The following is an 18,349-nucleotide window of genomic DNA, read 5'->3' as shown; positions in this document are numbered from 1 at the left end:
TGAAGGAGAAAATTTAATCTCCAAATTGAATTTTTTTTTTTTTTTAATAAATAAAACAATCATCGTCATCATCATCGTTTAGTGATTTAAAATTTTCCTTTTTTTTTATTGGAAAATTTTTCTGGAAAATTTTTTTAACGCCTACTCTCTTCAACTGGATCATTTCACTTCCAGAACGTTTTAAATGTCAAGGTTCATCTTTCTCTTTCATAACGGACAACGAAACAAAAAAATACCAAAAAAAAATTTTTTTTTCCTTTTCATCTTATTAATATTATTATTATTTATTATTATTATTATTATCATCTATTATTATTATTATTATTATTATTATTATTATCACTACTTAACTTCAAATTCATGGAACGGGGTCAAAATAATAATTAACGACCCCGTGAAAATCACGAAGAAAATTTTTCTTTTTTTTTTTTTTAAAGTAACGATAATAATAATAATAATAATAATAATAATAATAATAATAATAATAAAATATAAATCGTATCCGGTTTAATCGTTAAAAAAAATTTAAGGGGGGAGGTGGGGATGGGGGGTGTGGATAAAATAAAAACGTCGATACGGTTTTCCTTTTTTTTTTTTTTTATTTAATTTCCCAAATGATTGGTTACGTAGGATTAGATTTAAATATTCACCTGGGGAAAAAAAAAAATATTTTTTTTCACAGTGAAAATTTATAATTTTTTTTTTCTTTCGGGGGAGGCAGGACGGGGAGGGGGGAAAGGATAAGGATAAGAAAAATGATAACGATGATGATAATAATACGCGGATTGAAAAAAATGAAAAAAAAAAAAAATTTTTTTTTTTTTTTTGCAAAAAAAAAATGAAAGTAAAGAGAGAGAGAATTGAATGAGTGCGGGGGAGGGAAAAGTCAGCAATGCTGAATATCCCAGCTGGTGTGTGTGTGTGTGTGTTCGTCTGTTCTGCTCCTGCGATGTCAGCTTTATCGATTCCAAAAAACTTATTTTCATTTTCTTTTTTTTCTTTTTTTTTTTTTACAACTCGTGTATTTTAAAAAAATTTTTTTTGTCGACTACACGAACGCGTAACCCACTTTTTTTTTTTTTATTAAAAATTTTTTTTTTATTATTTATTATATCATCATCATCATCATCATCATCATCCGTACATTATTTCCGGTTGTTAATAAATACGTAAATTATTAATCGTTGATATTATTATTATTATTATTATAATACGTAATCAACCGATTGCACGCAACAACAACAACAACAACGAATTTATTAAAAAAAAACTTTATTATCATTATTATTAATATTCGTCGCGGATTTTGTTTGTTTTAAAAAAAAAAAACCGTTAAAATTCGTTATGATAAAACGAGTGAAATCTTTTAATCAAGTTTTTTTTTCCCCAAACCCTCTCAACCCCCCATCAAATAAAAAAAAGGTTTTCTCTCTCACTTCCTCCTCGTTAGATTTACATTTTAAAACATATTTCATTTACCCAAATAATTTCCTTTATAAATAATAATAATAATAATTAAAATAAGTTGTCGGTTATGTTTTTTTTTAAAATAAATTTCCCTTACTGAACAACAACAACAACAACAAAAAGAAATGGTAAAGGTGAAATGTGTCTTCTTTCATCGATTAGGCTACTGGATTTTGTGTGGGTCGAGGTCGTGCTGCGATCGATTCAGCTCTTCCAGCAGTTTCCATCTCATTTGAAATTCATTTCTTACAGATTATATATACTCTTATTACGTGCTTGTTTTCCCTCCTCCCCCTTCTCTTCCCTCTTCCCGCAGATTTTTTACTATCATTATTATTATTTTTTTTTGATTTTATTTAATGATGATGATGATTGTAACAAAACACCACGATGAAGTGGAAAAAATTTATTAAATATTTTATTTATTTTATTTATTTATTTAATATTTTTTTGGCAAATTGATTTGTCCCAATCTTACTAATGATTCTTTTCCACCGTATAAAACAAAACCACCTTGGGAATCTAAACAGAAAACCGTTTTGTACGAAGGATAAGAAGCCAATACCTGAAAAAATAAAAATAAACCTAATAAGCAAGATGAAAGTGTTTGTTTGTGATTAATAATAATAATAATAATAATACTTACAGTACCCGTCGATGATTTTAAAACGTTTACTTCGTTGTAACCACTTCCGCCGACGACAATTAAATCCGGATCGGATATGTGACCGTTTGTCGCATTTTTAAAAAATTTTGCCACGTATATGAATTCGCCATCGTATTTTGTCGCGGTTGTTTGTATAGGTACGTTTTTTATTAATTTCCGGGATGAAAAATCCCAAAGTTGTACGCTGTTTTCGCATACCCATGAACCCGTTAATATCGTATTATCCTTTCAGGTAAAAAAAAAAAAAATTTTTTTTTTTAACTTAAAGTTCGTCGGGGGGAGGGGGGGGGGCGAGTGGAAGAAAATTAATTAAAACTTACGTGTATATCAAGACCTTGACCACAAATAAACGGACCGGGTATATTAAAAATCGAATCTGGAACTCTCACGTCCCAAACCTGAAAAAGTTTTTATTAACGTCGTTCAAAAAAAATTAAAGGTATGGGATACGGGGGGGGGGGGTAACGTGGAAATATATTTAATAATTACTCTGATAAATCTATCCCATCCTCCGGTTAAAAAAATACTTTCTTCTTTCGGGTGACATTTAATTGCAAATATTTGTAAGGGTGGATAATCGATAGTCGATATTGTAGCTTTTGGAGAACTTATTTCCGGTTTTATTTTTTTACTCACAACCTTTTTATAAAAGGAAAAGTAGTCATTAACGAATGAATAATATGTAATTTTGATATAAAAAAAAAAAGTTACCTTTAGGGTGAGGGAATCAAAAATGCATACGGAACCATTTTTACCACCCGATGCTAAATAATTTAAATTACTGGAAAAATCAATATCGTTTATTTGAGTTTCGATATCTGGAAATAATAAAAGGTACGAAAAAAAAAGAAAAATTTTTGGAAAATTTTATAAATTAATATTTCGCACACGTGTCTGGAGAGAAACAAAAAAAAAATGAAATTTTTAACTCACTCTCGCTGGAATCGACGCTTAATCCAGTTCTTAAATCGAATATTTGTATTATACCACATGCTCCAGCAAGGTACAGCTTATTATAGTCCGCTGGTAAATGTTTTATCGTTCTTATCGGTAATATATCAACTGATTCTAAAGTTTTTAAAGACCATATTTTTTCAAACGTTGTAAAATCTCTTACCTGCACGTGTAAAAATTATTACAAAAAATTTTCATTTAAAATTTTCCGTTAAAAAAAAAAAAAAAGGAGAAAGAAAAACCTGAACTCCACCGAATTGAAAACCCGTCGTTAAATTTTCCAAATTTGGATGAAGTGCTACAGACCAAAGACCCCCCAATTCGTATGGAACTCTTTTCTCGCTGAAAACAGTGCCGTAATTAATTTGATTTTGTTTATACGCGCTATCCGCGATTAATTTCATCCATTTTTTATTTCTTTCCTTTTCTATTTGTGCGGGTCTCGTATCGCCGAAAAATTCAATTTTTTCACGTGGTCTCCTTATAATGGGTATGTTTTTGGGTTTTCGACCCGTTAAATTCATCCATTTTTCTTTTAGTGTTAATTTTATTTTTTCATCGTATGTGCTACCACCGTCTACCACCGTTTTTTCACCTGAAGATTCCGCCTGAGTGTCTCCAATGTTTGATTTAAATGAGAGAGTAATAGAAGGCAAGCAATATTCCGCCGATAAACTTTCCTCGATTCCAGAGCCTTCAAAAGAGTTTTCCATTGCTTCACCTTCATCCTCATAACCCTCCGATTCTGTCGCCTTTTTATTTTCTTTAACTTTTTTAATTTCATTTTCAAAATCATTATTCATACTACGTTAATAAACCAATTTTTATTATTTATAATTTTTCAACGTTTTGTCCCAATAAATAAATAAATAAATAAATATTATTAAAGTTTTAAAACTAAAAAAAAAAAAAATACAAAAACTATAAATACATAAACTAATTTTTACATATATAAAAAAAAAATATATGTATATTATAAAAACAATAATAATAATAATAATGCGAAAAGAAAACAAGGAATTTTTTTTTTTTTATTGCAGCAAGTGTGGCAAACCTGTTTTATTAAATTTTTTTTTTTTTTGAAAATAAATTTTTAATTCGGTAAGTTTAAATGTTCAGAACGATACTTTTTCAACTTTAATAAGACAACAGCAACAGCAAAAAAAAATTTTTTTTAAAAATTAATTACGATTTTTTTTTTTTTTTTTTAATTAGAAAAAGTTTTTGACCGGATTTTAAAAGCGAAACAAATTAAAGTTTTTTTTTTTTTTTAAAGTTTTTCTACCTCGTATAACAATTATTATTATTATCATTATCATTATTATTATCATTATTACCATTATTCTCTAAGTTAAGGATTTATTAAGGTAAAAACGAAAAAAAAATACATAAATTTAATTTTTTTGTTGTAGTAAATCCAATAAGAAACAAAAAAATTTTTCCAAACGTTTTATCAATTAAAAACAATAATAATGATAATGATAATGATAATTAATATGTAAGTGGTACTTGAAGATGTCAAATGGTTACATTAATAAATAATTAATTTGATTTTAGTTCACACATGCCCACAGGATTTAAATTATGGCGGTTAGAATTTAAATTTAAAAAGAAAACAATATGGTACCTTCATAACCGATAATAAAAATTATTATTATTATTATTATTATAGAAAGTGGGTGAATATTTTCGTAACGGTTTTTTTTTTCTTTGGCAACCGCCACCACCACCACCACCACCGCCACCGACTCCCCATTAAAAAAAAAAGGAGTTCGTTCGAGATTTACTTTTAATATCAAGTATTATTATTATTTTTTCTTTCCATTTTTGACAGAAGAAAATCATTTTTTTAAATTTTTTTTTTTTTTTCAAAAAAAAAAATATTTTCATTCCGATTGTTGTCCTAAATAAAATGGCGTGATGATAATAACTCCGATATTAATTTTGTGTAAATTTACATTCACTCTAAAAAAAAAAAAAGTTTTCAAATTATATAATTTATGAAAAATTTTTTCTACCATTTTTTTTTCTAATTTTTTTTTTTTTTTTTTTTTTTTTTTGGGCAAAGAATTTTGTGATCGAATAATAATAATAAAAATATAATAAAAGAAAAAAAAAGAAAAAAAAAAAAAAACAAAACTTGATACTTTTCAAAAAGAATATTATTGTTATTATTATTATTATTATTGAACTTTAAATCGTTTCGAAAGTTTTTATTATTATTTATTATTTATTTATTTATTTATTTATTATTATTATTCTCATCAGAATTTTAAAAAAATTTGTTTTTTTATAAAAAAAAAAAAGAAAGAAAGAAAAAAAAAACAATACGGTTTGTTATTTATTTATTTACATTATTTATCACCATTTTATATATTATTATTTTTATTATTATTATTATCAAGAACGTTCGATATAAAACATTTTTTAAATTATTATTATTATTATTATTATTGATTTTTTTTTTCAAATTGTAAATACGTTACAGGAGAAATTGAAAATGAATTTAAATTCACATTAATGTTGTTTATTAATGTGATTGATTGATTGATTGATTGATTTCCTCTAGCGATTAGAAGGAAATAATTAATGAGGTGAAAATATTAAATTATTAAAAATTAAATTTCGAAAAATAATAATAATAATAATAATTTTTTAAATGTTTTTTTGATTTGAAGGAAAATCTCACCGGAAATTGAAAAAGATTATTCGAACTGTTCCTGTCCATTTTGCCATTCCGAGGCTGAAGAATCACATAGGAAAAATTCAAACGAAACCAACAGCATAAGTGGAATTTTCAATAATAATAATAATAATAATATAAGAAAATTTAAATCATCTGAAATTGTAAATGAAAAATGTACGTTGAGGAGACATCAATGACAACAGCAACAAATTTATTATTATTATTTACTAAATAGAATTTTTTTTTTCGGCTGTAGTTTTAGATCCGTCAAAAAAAGAGAAATTAAAAACAAAATTTAGTAATAATAATACTAATAATAATAATAATAATCCGGTTGAAATAATATTTGAAAGGAAAACCCCCCCTGTTTCTCTTATTGACGCACGTTCAGAACTTTTTATACCTGGTGCATCAACGAAAACAAATTTTTATGGAATCTGGCAAAAATGCCACGATTCTAACGGTCGCATGCCCTGGAGTATGGCAAATAGGTAAATTAATTAATTAATTAATTAATTAACGAGTCTCTTTTTTTTGTTGTAATTAATAATAATTTAATTAAAAATTTTCAGTCGACAAAATATCCAAATAGAAAATAATCAATTTAACGAAGGTTCCCCATCTCAAACTTTTGACAATCGAGTTTTCCCATTTCAACCAACGCCAAGTGGTAATTTAAAAGTTGTACCTCAACAAGTATGTAGTATGTCTTATTATTTATTTAATTTAATTTAATTATTATTTAATTTAATTAATTAATTAAATGAATCGATCAATAGATGTTATTGTCTTTTAATTTCACTGCCTAAGGTCGTTTTTGAATCGAAGAAGGTTAGTGTATTGGTTGCAGATCCGAGACACACGAGAGTTAATGTCAAAGCTGAATTAGCTAATCAAGCATTAAATACTCAAATTTCTTCTGCTTTATCGGAAAAAGGGATTCTTCCAATTATGGAAAGTGATGCTAAAAAACATCAAATATTAAATGCTCTTACTTTAATGGGTGAAGGACGAGGAGCTGCTTTGAATCAAATTTTGGTGCGTTGAAAATTTTTTCTCATTCCCTCATCATTCCCATCCCTCCTCCCTCTCCCACCCTTTCTCTCTAAAATTTTTTTTATTTAAAGCCTGGAATGGCCTCGAATTTATCAATGTCCGAACAAAATAAAATAAAAACACCAAATCAAATAAATGATGTTCTCAGTTCATTCGTACTAGATGAAAATAATGACGATAGAGAACAGGAAGATGGAAGATCCATAGAATCCGACGAATCACCAAAACCGGAAATTAATTTAATAAAGTAATTTTATAATTACAACAAATGATCTTTTTAGGAAAATATTAAAAATGTTATAATTTTTTTTGTTAATTGTAGATTAGGATTTACGAGTTCCGTTCCGATCGATTGGAACAAAATAAAATTACCACAAAAAACGAATCTTTATAAACATATGCACTATAGGATTACGAATTATGTGAATCCAGATTGTTTGGTACAAATAGAAGATGTGCAATTTAATTGTCATTTGTTGGTACTTCAGTGTTATTCGGCATATTTCAATGAGAAAACATCAAAAGATGTCGTCAAACTTCCGGCTGCCAACGTATCACCCAAAGCATTCGAATTGATTTACGAATGGATGACATACGTTCACGGTGATAGTTACACAATATTAAAAAGAGATAATATATTAGAAGTTTTTTTGGCCGCACAGTTTTTAGGAATAAAAGGTGAAACAAACAGACAAACAAACAAACAAACAAACAAACAACTTTCTTTTTTACTTTATTACAAATTTTCTTTTTTTGAATGCTAAAATTCGTTCTTATGTTCAGAACTCGAAGAACAATGTTGGGCGTTTGTCGATTGCGAAGATTTATTTACCGAAGATACAGCTTTTATATTATATCTGGAAGCGAAAAAATTTGGAATTTCCGCAATTATGGAACTCATGATACCTAGAATAATGAAATTTTTTCTTACATTGGTCAGTTCGAAAGATTATTTGGAATTACAATTGGATGAAGTTTTCGTACTTCTCTCATCCAACTACATATCAGTTCACAGGTCAATTTTTTTTTTTTGTAATTTAATAACGAAAAAAAAAAAAAATGTCTTTCGCGAAATAATATTAAAAATAATATTTTAGCGAAATAGAAGTTTTTATGTCGGCTGTACGATGGTTATGGCACGATTGGAAAGAAAGAAAAGAATGTTTAGAACAGGTTATGTCATGCGTAAGATTCGGTCTCATAGCTCCTTGGCAATTAGTTGATATTAGAAGGAATCCTGAAAATCCTGAATTTTTAGAAATAACATCACATCCGGGAGTTCAACAAATGATTGACAACGGTTTAGCGTACGTTTATCATTAACATTATTATTATTATTTATTTAAATAAACAGAATGAAAAAAAAATTTTTTTTGTACGTTTCAGGTATGCTATTATTAAATATTGGTACGGTAATCAAACGGGTGATTATTATCATTGGATAGATCTTTTAGGTTTATCCGAACCACCGAGTAGAAATTGGGCAGGTGACGAAAAGGTAAAAAATTTTCTTTAAAAAAATGTTTTTCTTTTTTTTTTTTTTGGAATAAATTTGGAATTAAAGGAAATTTTTTTTTTTTTGTAGAATTACGTGACGTATAGAGAATTTCTACACGATCTCGAACAATATAGAAAAGAATTATATAACGAAAAAGAAAAATCTCGTACGAAAAGAGATACACAATCGACAAAAAGTAAAAGAAATAACGATCAATCGGGTTTGACGACGAGTCCTAGAGATTCGATACAACCATCGCAACCGGAAAGAAGACCGTCATCGAGAAAACAATCGAATCCTATTTCCGGTAAATCGGCTAGAGTTGAAGTTGCACTAGGAGATACGATGAGGAGTGAAATTGTGAGTGAAAAGGCACGATTAACTTAATTCTGAATTTAAAAATCAAATGAAATTTTGTTTATTTAATCCGTGATACAAACAAACAACAAACAAACAAACAAACAAATCGACCCAAAATTATTTTATAATTATTTACATACATATATATTTTATAGTCAATTTTATACCATTTTTTTTTTTTAATTTTTTTTTTTAATTTTTTTTTTAAGTTTTTATTTATTAAATTTTAAAAAAAGTTTTCATGTTTAACAAATTTATTATTAATTTTTTTTATTTAAATTTTTTTCATTATTCCAATTATTAAAAACTATTAAAATATTAATTTAAAAAAAATTTTTTACAAAAGTTGTCCACATTCGAATTTTAACGGTTTTTTTTTTTTTTTTTTTTTCAAAAAATTATGTATTGCTCTTTATCTTTTTTTGACCGATGTGACGTAAAATTTTTATTTTATTAAATGAATTAATGTTTAATTTCACGAAGATAACCAAAAAAATAAATAAATAAATGACTTGTTATTTCCCATTTTCAAGGTAATATATACATGAATATCTAATAACGTAATAAATACATAAATAAACTTGAAAAAGGGGAAGAATAAAGTTAATTTTTAAAAATTACTCTTTTGTTATTCAGGGAAACTTTTGACGAAATTCAATACAAAAAAAAAAAAAAAAATAATAAAACAGTAGAAATGTATGCAGAATAATAAATACCTGTTTCAGGTAAGAACATAGTATGATAAGTGCATGGTAAGTGTAACTGGTTTTAAATAAAAAACCGTCGTTTCATTACGACGACGGTTAAAAAAAAATGTCTTTTACTGGTTAATAATGGTGCACTTACCATGCTTGTTTTTTACCTTTATCCGGTATTAAATTAATTATCAATCTATTAAACATTATGTTCTTTTTTTTTTGTTTCAGGTAAAACAAGGAAAAGATAATTTTAAAATGTTACCACAACCTCCTCCGACCATATGGAATGCGAATACGACGAAAAAAAAATCAGATAATTACACGACGAATCAATGGTTTAATAAAATTGATTCCACGTCGGAAGTCCATAAAAAAAAATCAATTGAAAAATTATCGATACAACATAAAATCATTCCGACGACTTTTCCCGCATTAACTAATTTTCCAGTCATTAAAAATGAAAATTCTCCAATTAAACTCCCACCTTCGACAATGAATCATCCTATGATAAAAAATGATAAATTTATGAATGATTTTATAAAAAGGAAAAAAAATAAAACCGAAAAAGAAGCCGCCATATTAATTCAACGTGTTTTTAGAAAATTTTTATCCGTTAAAAGGATAAAAGGATGTCGCGTCGAAACTTATACCAAACAAAAATCGGATTCCGTTTATTATAACGAATTAACGTATTCATCATCGGAATCTTCAGTTAATAAATTACATAATAATTTTTCCAAGTAAGAAAATTAAATTTTTTTTTTTTTTTTTTATATACATTTTATTTTTATGATTTCGGTTATATATGTGTGTGTATATATGTATATTTTAGTCAGTACGATCACTCTTTATTATTAAAAGATTATTTGAAAGAAGGAAGTTTATTTTTTTCCGAAAGAGAATCTGTATTGGTTTTTGGTGGTATAGATCCTCACAGTAAATATGGGGATGGTAGAAATACAGGAAGAAATATTTTTCGATATAATTCAGGTAAGTCGTAAAATTTATATAAAAAAACTATCAATGGGAGAAAAATTATTACACACATTTCAGAATTGAATCAATGGGATTTGGTTGGAGAACTTCCGCAACCACGTCATCATCACGCAGTGGCCTTTCTTAAGGGAAAAGTTTATTTGGCAGGAGGTACTGATCCAAGAGATGACGAACAAGGCAGAACGGTCGTGGTGGGTACGGTTTGGAGTTTCGATCCAATATCTAGAGCATGGTTTAAAGAAACCGATATGTTGACTCCCAGAAAAAACTTTGGATTATCATCTGTTAAAGGAAAATTATTGGCTATAGGTGGCCAAGATAAACATGGCAGGTGCTACATAAAAATTGTTATTTTTCAAAACATCCATTCATATCAATATTACTTATTTTGAATTACTTCTTCAATATTGTACAGAATATTATCCTCGGTGGAAAAATACGATCCTTTAACTGGAAACTGGGAATATATAACAAGTTTAAACGTCGAGAGAACCGGAGTTGCTGTCGCAAAATACAAAGATACGGTTTGGATTGCTGGTGGAATGACAAGCTCTAGAAAAACTCCTTTGACTTCTTCGGTAGAAAGTTACGATCCAAAATATAATACGTAAGTCACATTAATATTATTTCTAACGCATATTTAAATATTTTTATGAGTGGAAAAAAAAAAAAATTGTTTAAATAACAGTTGGGTAGAACAATCAAGTTTGCGCTTTCCACGATGCTTCGGATGCCTTTTTGCAATGAATGACACGTTATATTACATTGGTGGTGCAGGTAGAGTGTCAGAAAAAGAAAGAACCACATCAAGCTGTAACGCAATCGATATATGGAATCTAAAAGAAAAAGAATGGAAATTGCATTTTGCTATGTCAATACCACGTCACGGTCACGCAGTAGCTTATTTGGGTAAAAAACCTTCTTCTTAATCGATGCTTTGCAAAGTCAAATCGTACAAATGAAATCCATAAGTATATATTTTGCAGGAACACAAATTTTAATTATTGGAGGTGTTACAACAGCATATTTAAGAGCTTTAAATGATGTAGAATGCTTCTGTTGCGAAAGGAAAACTTGGGTAAAAGGATTAACAGTACTCCCAGTTCCACTTTCTGGACACGGAGCAGTCACTCTTCCACCAGCATCTCTTATGTAATGAAACCGAATAAACATTAAAACAGGAATTTAGAAAAAAAAAAAATTTTATCAAAAGGTTTAATGTAAATTATACCTTTAAACCTTTTTTTTTACATGTATGTATATATATATATAACCTAAAAGAAATATTAACATAAACTAGTAACTTCTAATGCAAATTTCATTGAATATTACACGTTAAACTAAAAAAAAAAATACTAAAATATATAATCAGTATTTTTAATTTACTTATTTTTTGCTTACTGCTTTTTTGACCTAATTAACAAAGAATTAAATGACTTTCTTTTTAAATTAAAAATAAATATTGAAAATTTTAAATGTAATGATAAAAACATTTTTTTAATAAACAAAACCAAATTATTTCGTACGAGAATTCTCTTTTTTTTTTTTTTCAATTTAAAATTAAAATTACAAATGACTAAGAGGAGAAAAATATATTATTTTACTATTAAAATTAAATATTGTATATTTTATAATTATCTTTGCAACATATTTTATCATAAATAGAATTCAAAATTAGAAGTTATAGTTAATCATAATGCTGTCATATAAAAATAAATTAACGACACAAAAATAATGATGTTCGATAAAAATAAAAATTATTATTATTGTGAAACGATCTTATATAAAATTTTGAAAAATTTATGAAAAAGAAAATTGTCATACTAATTCAATCAATGTCTAGTAATAAACTACAAATTTTAAGTAAATATTACAATGAATTACTTGTTTTTAATATAAAAAATTTTAATCAGAACCTTGTAGAAATTTAGAAATGAAATTAGTAGGTTTTGGTAGATTAGTATCTTTCATATAATACATAACATGATTTGTTTGTTTCCATATTTTGACAGTTTCTTTTAATTCCATTTGCCCCTTGATAACTAATAAATCAATAACTCGCACGTCTGTCACATTTTTATTTTTCATAAATTCTTCTTTGATTTTTTTCCTAACTTGCTCAAAACTTATAGGCAATCTAAATGTCACAGCTAGAAATGAAAGAAAAGTTATTAAAAATGGAATAAAGATCTAACATAAATATTACTATTTTACCTATTTCAGGAGCTGCACGATACCATGCTTTATACAACATAATAACTCTTCTTCGAGCTTCGACATTATCAAGAGATAAAAGAGGTTTAACCTTTTTTACAACTTCTTGAACAGGTTTAGCAGACATTTTTTCAGATGATAATAAAAATACCAACTTTGAAAACTCAATAATATTTTTAATACACTCAATACCAACATCAGAAAGAAAAAACATTATTTTTGTAACGCTAGTTAAATTCAGTTATAGTTTACAACTTAGTTTTATTTTTATAATTTTTTTAAAAAAAAAAAAAAAAAAACTATGGCAAAACATCATCCGGATTTGATTTTTTGTCGAAAACAGCCTGGAGTAGGTACGAAAACTGTGCAAGTATATTTTAATTTATTGTCTTTGTTTTTTTTTTTTTTTCAATATGCATTATTACATTTTCAGCTATTGGAAGGCTTTGTGAAAAATGTGATGGTAAATGTGTTATATGTGATTCGTATGTAAGGCCCTGTACCTTAGTTCGTATTTGTGACGAATGTAATTATGGGTCATATCAAGGAAGATGCGTTATTTGTGGGGGGCCCGGAGTTTCGGATGCTTACTATTGTAAAGAATGTACCATACAAGAAAAAGATAGAGATGGTTGCCCTAAAATTGTTAATTTAGGAAGTTCTAAAACGGACTTATTTTATGAAAGAAAGAAATATGGTTTTAAGAGAAGATAATTTAAATTTCTTTTATTTTAAAAACATTTATTTCCAAGTACCAAAGTGAAGTGAATTTTTTTTTTTTTTTCGAACTTCATTTAAAAACTTAAGGTTTAAAATATAAAACAATAACAATTAAGATTATTTATATGTATTAAAATAAAAATGACACAACTTGTAATTTTATTATTACAAAAACATAAAAAAAAAAAAAAATCAGTTTTTAATTAAATTTTTATAAATTTTCAAAATAAATTAAAATATAAAATATTTTTAATAAATGATATAATAATAATAATAATAATATATGAATAATATTTTTAATGTGAATACTAAAATAATTTTCCAATATAATCATTTTAAAATCTAACTAAATTATGTATATAATCATCACCTGTAAAATTAAATTCAAGTCATTATATTATTATATATTTTAATTAAATTTAATATCCGATATATATTTCTCCCAAAATAAAAATATATATATATATACGCTTTTAAAAACAAATTAATCGTAAGACATAAAAAACGATTGATTATTTTTATATCAATATGTATTATTATTATTGTTAAATTCACTATAGTTTTTACCTTTTTAAATTTACTGATAACAGCCATTATGTTTTTCTAAAATCTAAATTTACACAAATGAAACATCACATTTTTCATTTTAAGGTAATTCTATTCAAATTGCACCAAAAATATTTTGCGAGAATCTAAATAATAACTGGCAAATATCGATAATGTGTTTTTAATTTTGCTAACTTAAAAATTACCCAACCGGATTATAAGAGTACCTAAAAATTATGTGATTCATAATGTACTTTTAACTAATTTTTTTTTGTTTTTTTTTTAACAGCACCAATTAATACATAAAAAAGGTCAAAGTTTAATTGAAGACCCACTTAAAATTCTCTATTTAAATTTAAATAATATTTCAAAGTCATTGGTAATGGTAACATTTTAATTTTTTCCTTCATATAAGTAGTATAATTGATAACTTGCACAACACTAGTATTATTATTTGGTGTTTCTACATTTTCTATATCAGATTGAGATTTTATAGTTTCAGTCTTTAAATCAGTGTCTTTCAAAAAGGGTATGAACCTTCAAAGAGGCACTGATATCCTGGTTTAAAAATCACATCGTGAGACATTTCAGCAAAGTCTTCCTGTTCGGAATCTGTGCTAGCTTTACATGTTTCAATATCATCTACTATACCACTGTCAATTTTTTCTCTTCTCGATTTACAAACTGTTTGTTTATCTTCCATTTCATGAGCTGATTCAACAAAACGTTCTTTTTTACGACTTATACGTTTGTTTGATACATTCAAAACTCTTTCTGATTCTTCTGTCTCTGTAAATATATTCTGCAATTCCTCAATGTCAGATAGAAATTCTTCATCTGACATTTCTTCAAGAATATTACCATTTGAATTTTCTTCAGGTAAAACAATATCAGAATCTTCCTCCATTACTTCACTTTTATTTTCAGTTTCTGTAAATAAATCATTTTCTAGACTAGAATCAGCTGCACATCTATTTTCGATAGTATCAAGCAATTGGGCTGATGTATCTTGTAGTAATTGACTCCATTCCACTAAAGATCTGCATGTTTGAGCAGTATTTACATTCATTAAAAATTGTTGAGCATCATTAAGTGATGTTGTGGCTTGGTGAACATCCTGATCTTCTTCACCTTCAGAACTTCCACTAAAAATCGGAATTACTAATCGACGTATATTTTTTTTTTTCGCACGTTTTCTTGGCACTTTTGGCGGTTCTTTCAATTCTGGATGTTCAATATCTATATTGCGTCTTAAGATAGAACGTACAGTAAAGCGACAAATGTCTTGAAGAGACATAGGGTCTGTACTTGCTGCAAAAACAAAAATACTAAACATGTGAAAACATAATGTTTTTATAAAAAAAAAAAAAAACATACATGTTAATTTATAGTATTTTTGAAACGTACGCATTTTTAAAGGTTCATAACATTCTGAGATCTTGCCAGATATTAATGATGCAAAAGAAACAGGTAAAACAGCTTTGGACTCCCAGTTAACATCAGATTTTCTGTATATTTGCAATAACTGATCGTTAATTGGCATTACTAATATACCTCCAACTTTAATTAAGTTTTTCATATAATTTTCTTGATTTTCTGGACAAGCTGCACCGCAGTACACTCTGTCATACTGACGAGCACAATTACCAAGGTATAAACAATTACCATTTACAAATTTTGGCTCGCAAAACTCATATTCATCTATTGCACTTGAAGTTAAAATAAATTCATTAAGCTTATTGGTGGAATAATTTAAAACATCTTCATGAATTTCTATTCCATGATTAACACCATAGGAACCTACATAAAAGAATGAGTTTAATTGAGGCATAGGGGAAAATTTTATTTGTGCCAAAAAATGAAAAAATTTCAAACTTTAATTTTACCTAAAAGTAATCCTGCCATTGTACTTAAGTAACCAGTGCCTGAACCCAAATTCAAAAAACTCATTCCAGGACCCAACTTTAAACTTTCCATAACTCTGCTGTAAATACAAGGAGCTGAAATATGCAGGTTACCACATTTCCATGCTAAATCACTGTATGCTCTCTGTTTATACTCGGCACTAAAATAATGAGCTCTGTCAACAGCCCTGAAAACTTTTTCCACTTCTGAGCTTGTGATATAATCAGCTTCCAATAAATTATCAATAAGTTCATCATTATCAGCACCAGCACTAACTGCTCCCCCCATTTTAAAAACTTAATTTAGCCTATAAATAAAAAGTAAATTTAAAAAAATTTTTTTTTTTTTTTTTTTTTAAATAATTAACTAAATTATATTTTTATTAAAATTATTATTTTATTATTAATTGATTTTATGTAATTCTTCAAAAAAAAAAAAAAAAAATCATTTAATTATTTTATAATATTACTTTAAATATAGTATTTTAATAATTACGTTATAAATAAATAAATAATTCTTATTTTATTAATAATTAGTGAATAAGCATATAATTTTTAATACATTTTTATATGTATTTCTTTCTTTACAAATCTAATTAATAAGTAAACAAAAAAAATTTAAAATAACCCTGAGCAGTTACCTTGAACCTACGGAAAAAAAAAATCTGTTGTTTATACTCTTACGTGTATTCTTGATATTTAATTTAAATTACATTTAAAAATTTTTTGTTCACTAAAAACACTAATTTAAAACGTATAAAATTTCGATAAATTATTAACTTCAATAGTTTTCTTCATTAAATACAGTTAATACAATATTTAATTATAAGTTAACAGTTAAAATATTCCATATTTAATAATGTAAGGACAGCAAACTCATAAAAGCGTCATGGACAAAATGAACAGCTGATCCAAACAAAAATAAAAACTTTTGTAATTCTACCCACGATAAATTAATTATAATAACTATTAAAAAAATAAAGAATTATATGTTAAAGAGTTTTTTTAAAATTAAAAATAAATTAATAAAAAATAACATATAAACAGCTTTCATTAAAATCTGATTTGTGATTAATAATAAAAAAGAAATATGTAAATATATATTAAATAATACAAAAAAAAAAAAAAAAAATTAAAATTAAAAAAATCTTTCAGGGCCCAAATATATTTGGCGGATAAGCAATTTAAACTTAAAATTTAAATTTACATTGAATAAACAATAAAAAATGGTTCAGCAATAGTCAAACTCAATAATATAAAAAAAAATTGCTTATATTATGAAAATATGGCAAAATAATTCCATGGCTAAAAAAAACATTACAAACAAGCAATAAAAAACTTTTTCACCGCCTTTATAAACGCGCCTGCGCAATAGTTGAACATCGCGTACAGCACTGTGGCTTTTGGTAGGAAGTTTTTCAGAGGTATGTGAATTTTGGATTGTTTTAAATAACTTAATTTCTGTTTGTGAATATAATAATATTGTTATAAAAGTGATCTAAAAGAATTTTTCTACAGTATTAAATAAACTTTTACATGCCGTCGCGTTACCACGTTAAATAATATTAAAAACAGAGTAACTTGAAATTCATCTTTGAATGGTTAACCGACATCTATTTTAACAAGTTATAAAGGATAAGTTTTTGAAAATTTTTTGACGATGACTTCTGTTGGATGACTACAATGGTCAACTATGAGTCATAAAATAATAGGTGAGTTAATAATTTACTTAAATTAATATAAAAGAAGTAATAGAGTTCTTATAACTTCAAATCATTTTTTGTAATTTTATCGAATAGTTCCCATTCTTGCCGTCTTTTCTGTGGCGTATGCAGCACCGACAAAACTCGATACTTGGCTCCAAAGCTTCAAAACATTTTTGAATTAAAAATGGAGCCTTCATTTTCAATATTTATAGAAAAATATATAATTGTTAATCATTTTATTGTACAAAAAAGGTTTTACATTATTTCCATTTAGAAATCATGAAAATTTTATGTCAGTACGACCTTGGAGTTACGATTTGTCACTGGTTTTACCTTTACAAAGAAGAGTTATAATCTAGCCTTTTTAGGTAAGCATGAAGTTAAATTGTGATAACAACCAACTTTTTAGCGCAAATTTTTTTGAAAATTTTGATTCATTGATGTAGCAATTTGGTTAAATACTTTATAATATTTCACAGTATTGGTTATTTCCCATTGTAATCTTAAACTTGATAAAATTAATTAATTATGTAATTAATATAAATTATAAATTTATAAAAACTTAAAACAATGAATTTCCATTTAAAATAACAAAATCTTTTAATATGAACAAACATCGATGAAACTGTAAAAGAAAAAATACTTTTATTTTTATTCTAAAGACTTTTGAAATTCTTAAAACTTTTTAAACAAAAAAATATTCTAAATTAATATACTGTAATAGTTATGAACTATTATTGAAAGTCATTATAATTTTTTTTTTATTAATGTCACTATTACTTATTTTTTACTATTGTAGAAATAATATTTGTAACTTTTGATGTTATCAAAATTCTGTTTTATTGACCTTGTTAAAAATTTAGGTTATTTATAACCT

General features: G+C 26.3%; 5 protein-coding genes across 5 annotated transcripts; 2 read left to right on the top strand and 3 right to left on the bottom strand.

The window, feature by feature from the left end:
- Positions 1-1,625: 1,625 nt before the first annotated feature.
- Phum_PHUM300870 (uncharacterized protein) lies at positions 1,626-3,891 on the bottom strand (the record flags this gene model as incomplete). The annotated part of the gene is made up of 8 exons (XM_002427155.1): positions 1,626-1,694; positions 1,946-2,032; positions 2,114-2,359; positions 2,455-2,532; positions 2,624-2,773; positions 2,846-2,952; positions 3,068-3,251; positions 3,331-3,891. 8 exons carry the CDS (start codon positions 3,889-3,891, stop codon positions 1,626-1,628), a joined length of 1,482 nt encoding a protein of 493 aa, XP_002427200.1.
- A 3,337-nt stretch (positions 3,892-7,228) lies between these two features.
- Positions 7,229-11,538, top strand: Phum_PHUM300860 (uncharacterized protein; the record flags this gene model as incomplete). The annotated part of the gene is made up of 10 exons (XM_002427154.1): positions 7,229-7,508; positions 7,614-7,845; positions 7,928-8,137; positions 8,217-8,328; positions 8,416-8,688; positions 10,223-10,376; positions 10,440-10,713; positions 10,798-10,989; positions 11,071-11,291; positions 11,369-11,538. The coding sequence occupies 10 exons, from the start codon at positions 7,229-7,231 to the stop codon at positions 11,536-11,538; spliced, it is 2,118 nt and encodes a 705-aa protein (XP_002427199.1).
- Positions 11,539-12,287: 749 nt separating this feature from the next.
- Phum_PHUM300850 (NADH-Ubiquinone oxidoreductase B14 subunit) lies at positions 12,288-12,723 on the bottom strand (the record flags this gene model as incomplete). The annotated part of the gene is made up of 2 exons (XM_002427153.1): positions 12,288-12,532; positions 12,597-12,723. The coding sequence occupies 2 exons, from the start codon at positions 12,721-12,723 to the stop codon at positions 12,288-12,290; spliced, it is 372 nt and encodes a 123-aa protein (XP_002427198.1).
- Positions 12,724-12,897: 174 nt separating this feature from the next.
- On the top strand, positions 12,898-13,310 carry Phum_PHUM300840 (uncharacterized protein; the record flags this gene model as incomplete). The annotated part of the gene is made up of 2 exons (XM_002427152.1): positions 12,898-12,949; positions 13,030-13,310. 2 exons carry the CDS (start codon positions 12,898-12,900, stop codon positions 13,308-13,310), a joined length of 333 nt encoding a protein of 110 aa, XP_002427197.1.
- A 1,072-nt stretch (positions 13,311-14,382) lies between these two features.
- On the bottom strand, positions 14,383-16,055 carry Phum_PHUM300830 (protein-L-isoaspartate O-methyltransferase domain-containing protein, putative; the record flags this gene model as incomplete). The annotated part of the gene is made up of 3 exons (XM_002427151.1): positions 14,383-15,173; positions 15,270-15,662; positions 15,749-16,055. The coding sequence occupies 3 exons, from the start codon at positions 16,053-16,055 to the stop codon at positions 14,383-14,385; spliced, it is 1,491 nt and encodes a 496-aa protein (XP_002427196.1).
- Between the last annotated feature and the right edge of the window lie 2,294 nt (positions 16,056-18,349).

This window comes from Pediculus humanus, genomic scaffold (assembly GCF_000006295.1).
Source record: "Pediculus humanus corporis 1103172107687 genomic scaffold, whole genome shotgun sequence".
NCBI lineage: Eukaryota > Metazoa > Arthropoda > Insecta > Psocodea > Pediculidae > Pediculus > Pediculus humanus.
The sequence above is the reverse complement of the archived record's forward strand: the minus strand, read 5'-3'. Positions and strand labels throughout refer to the sequence as shown.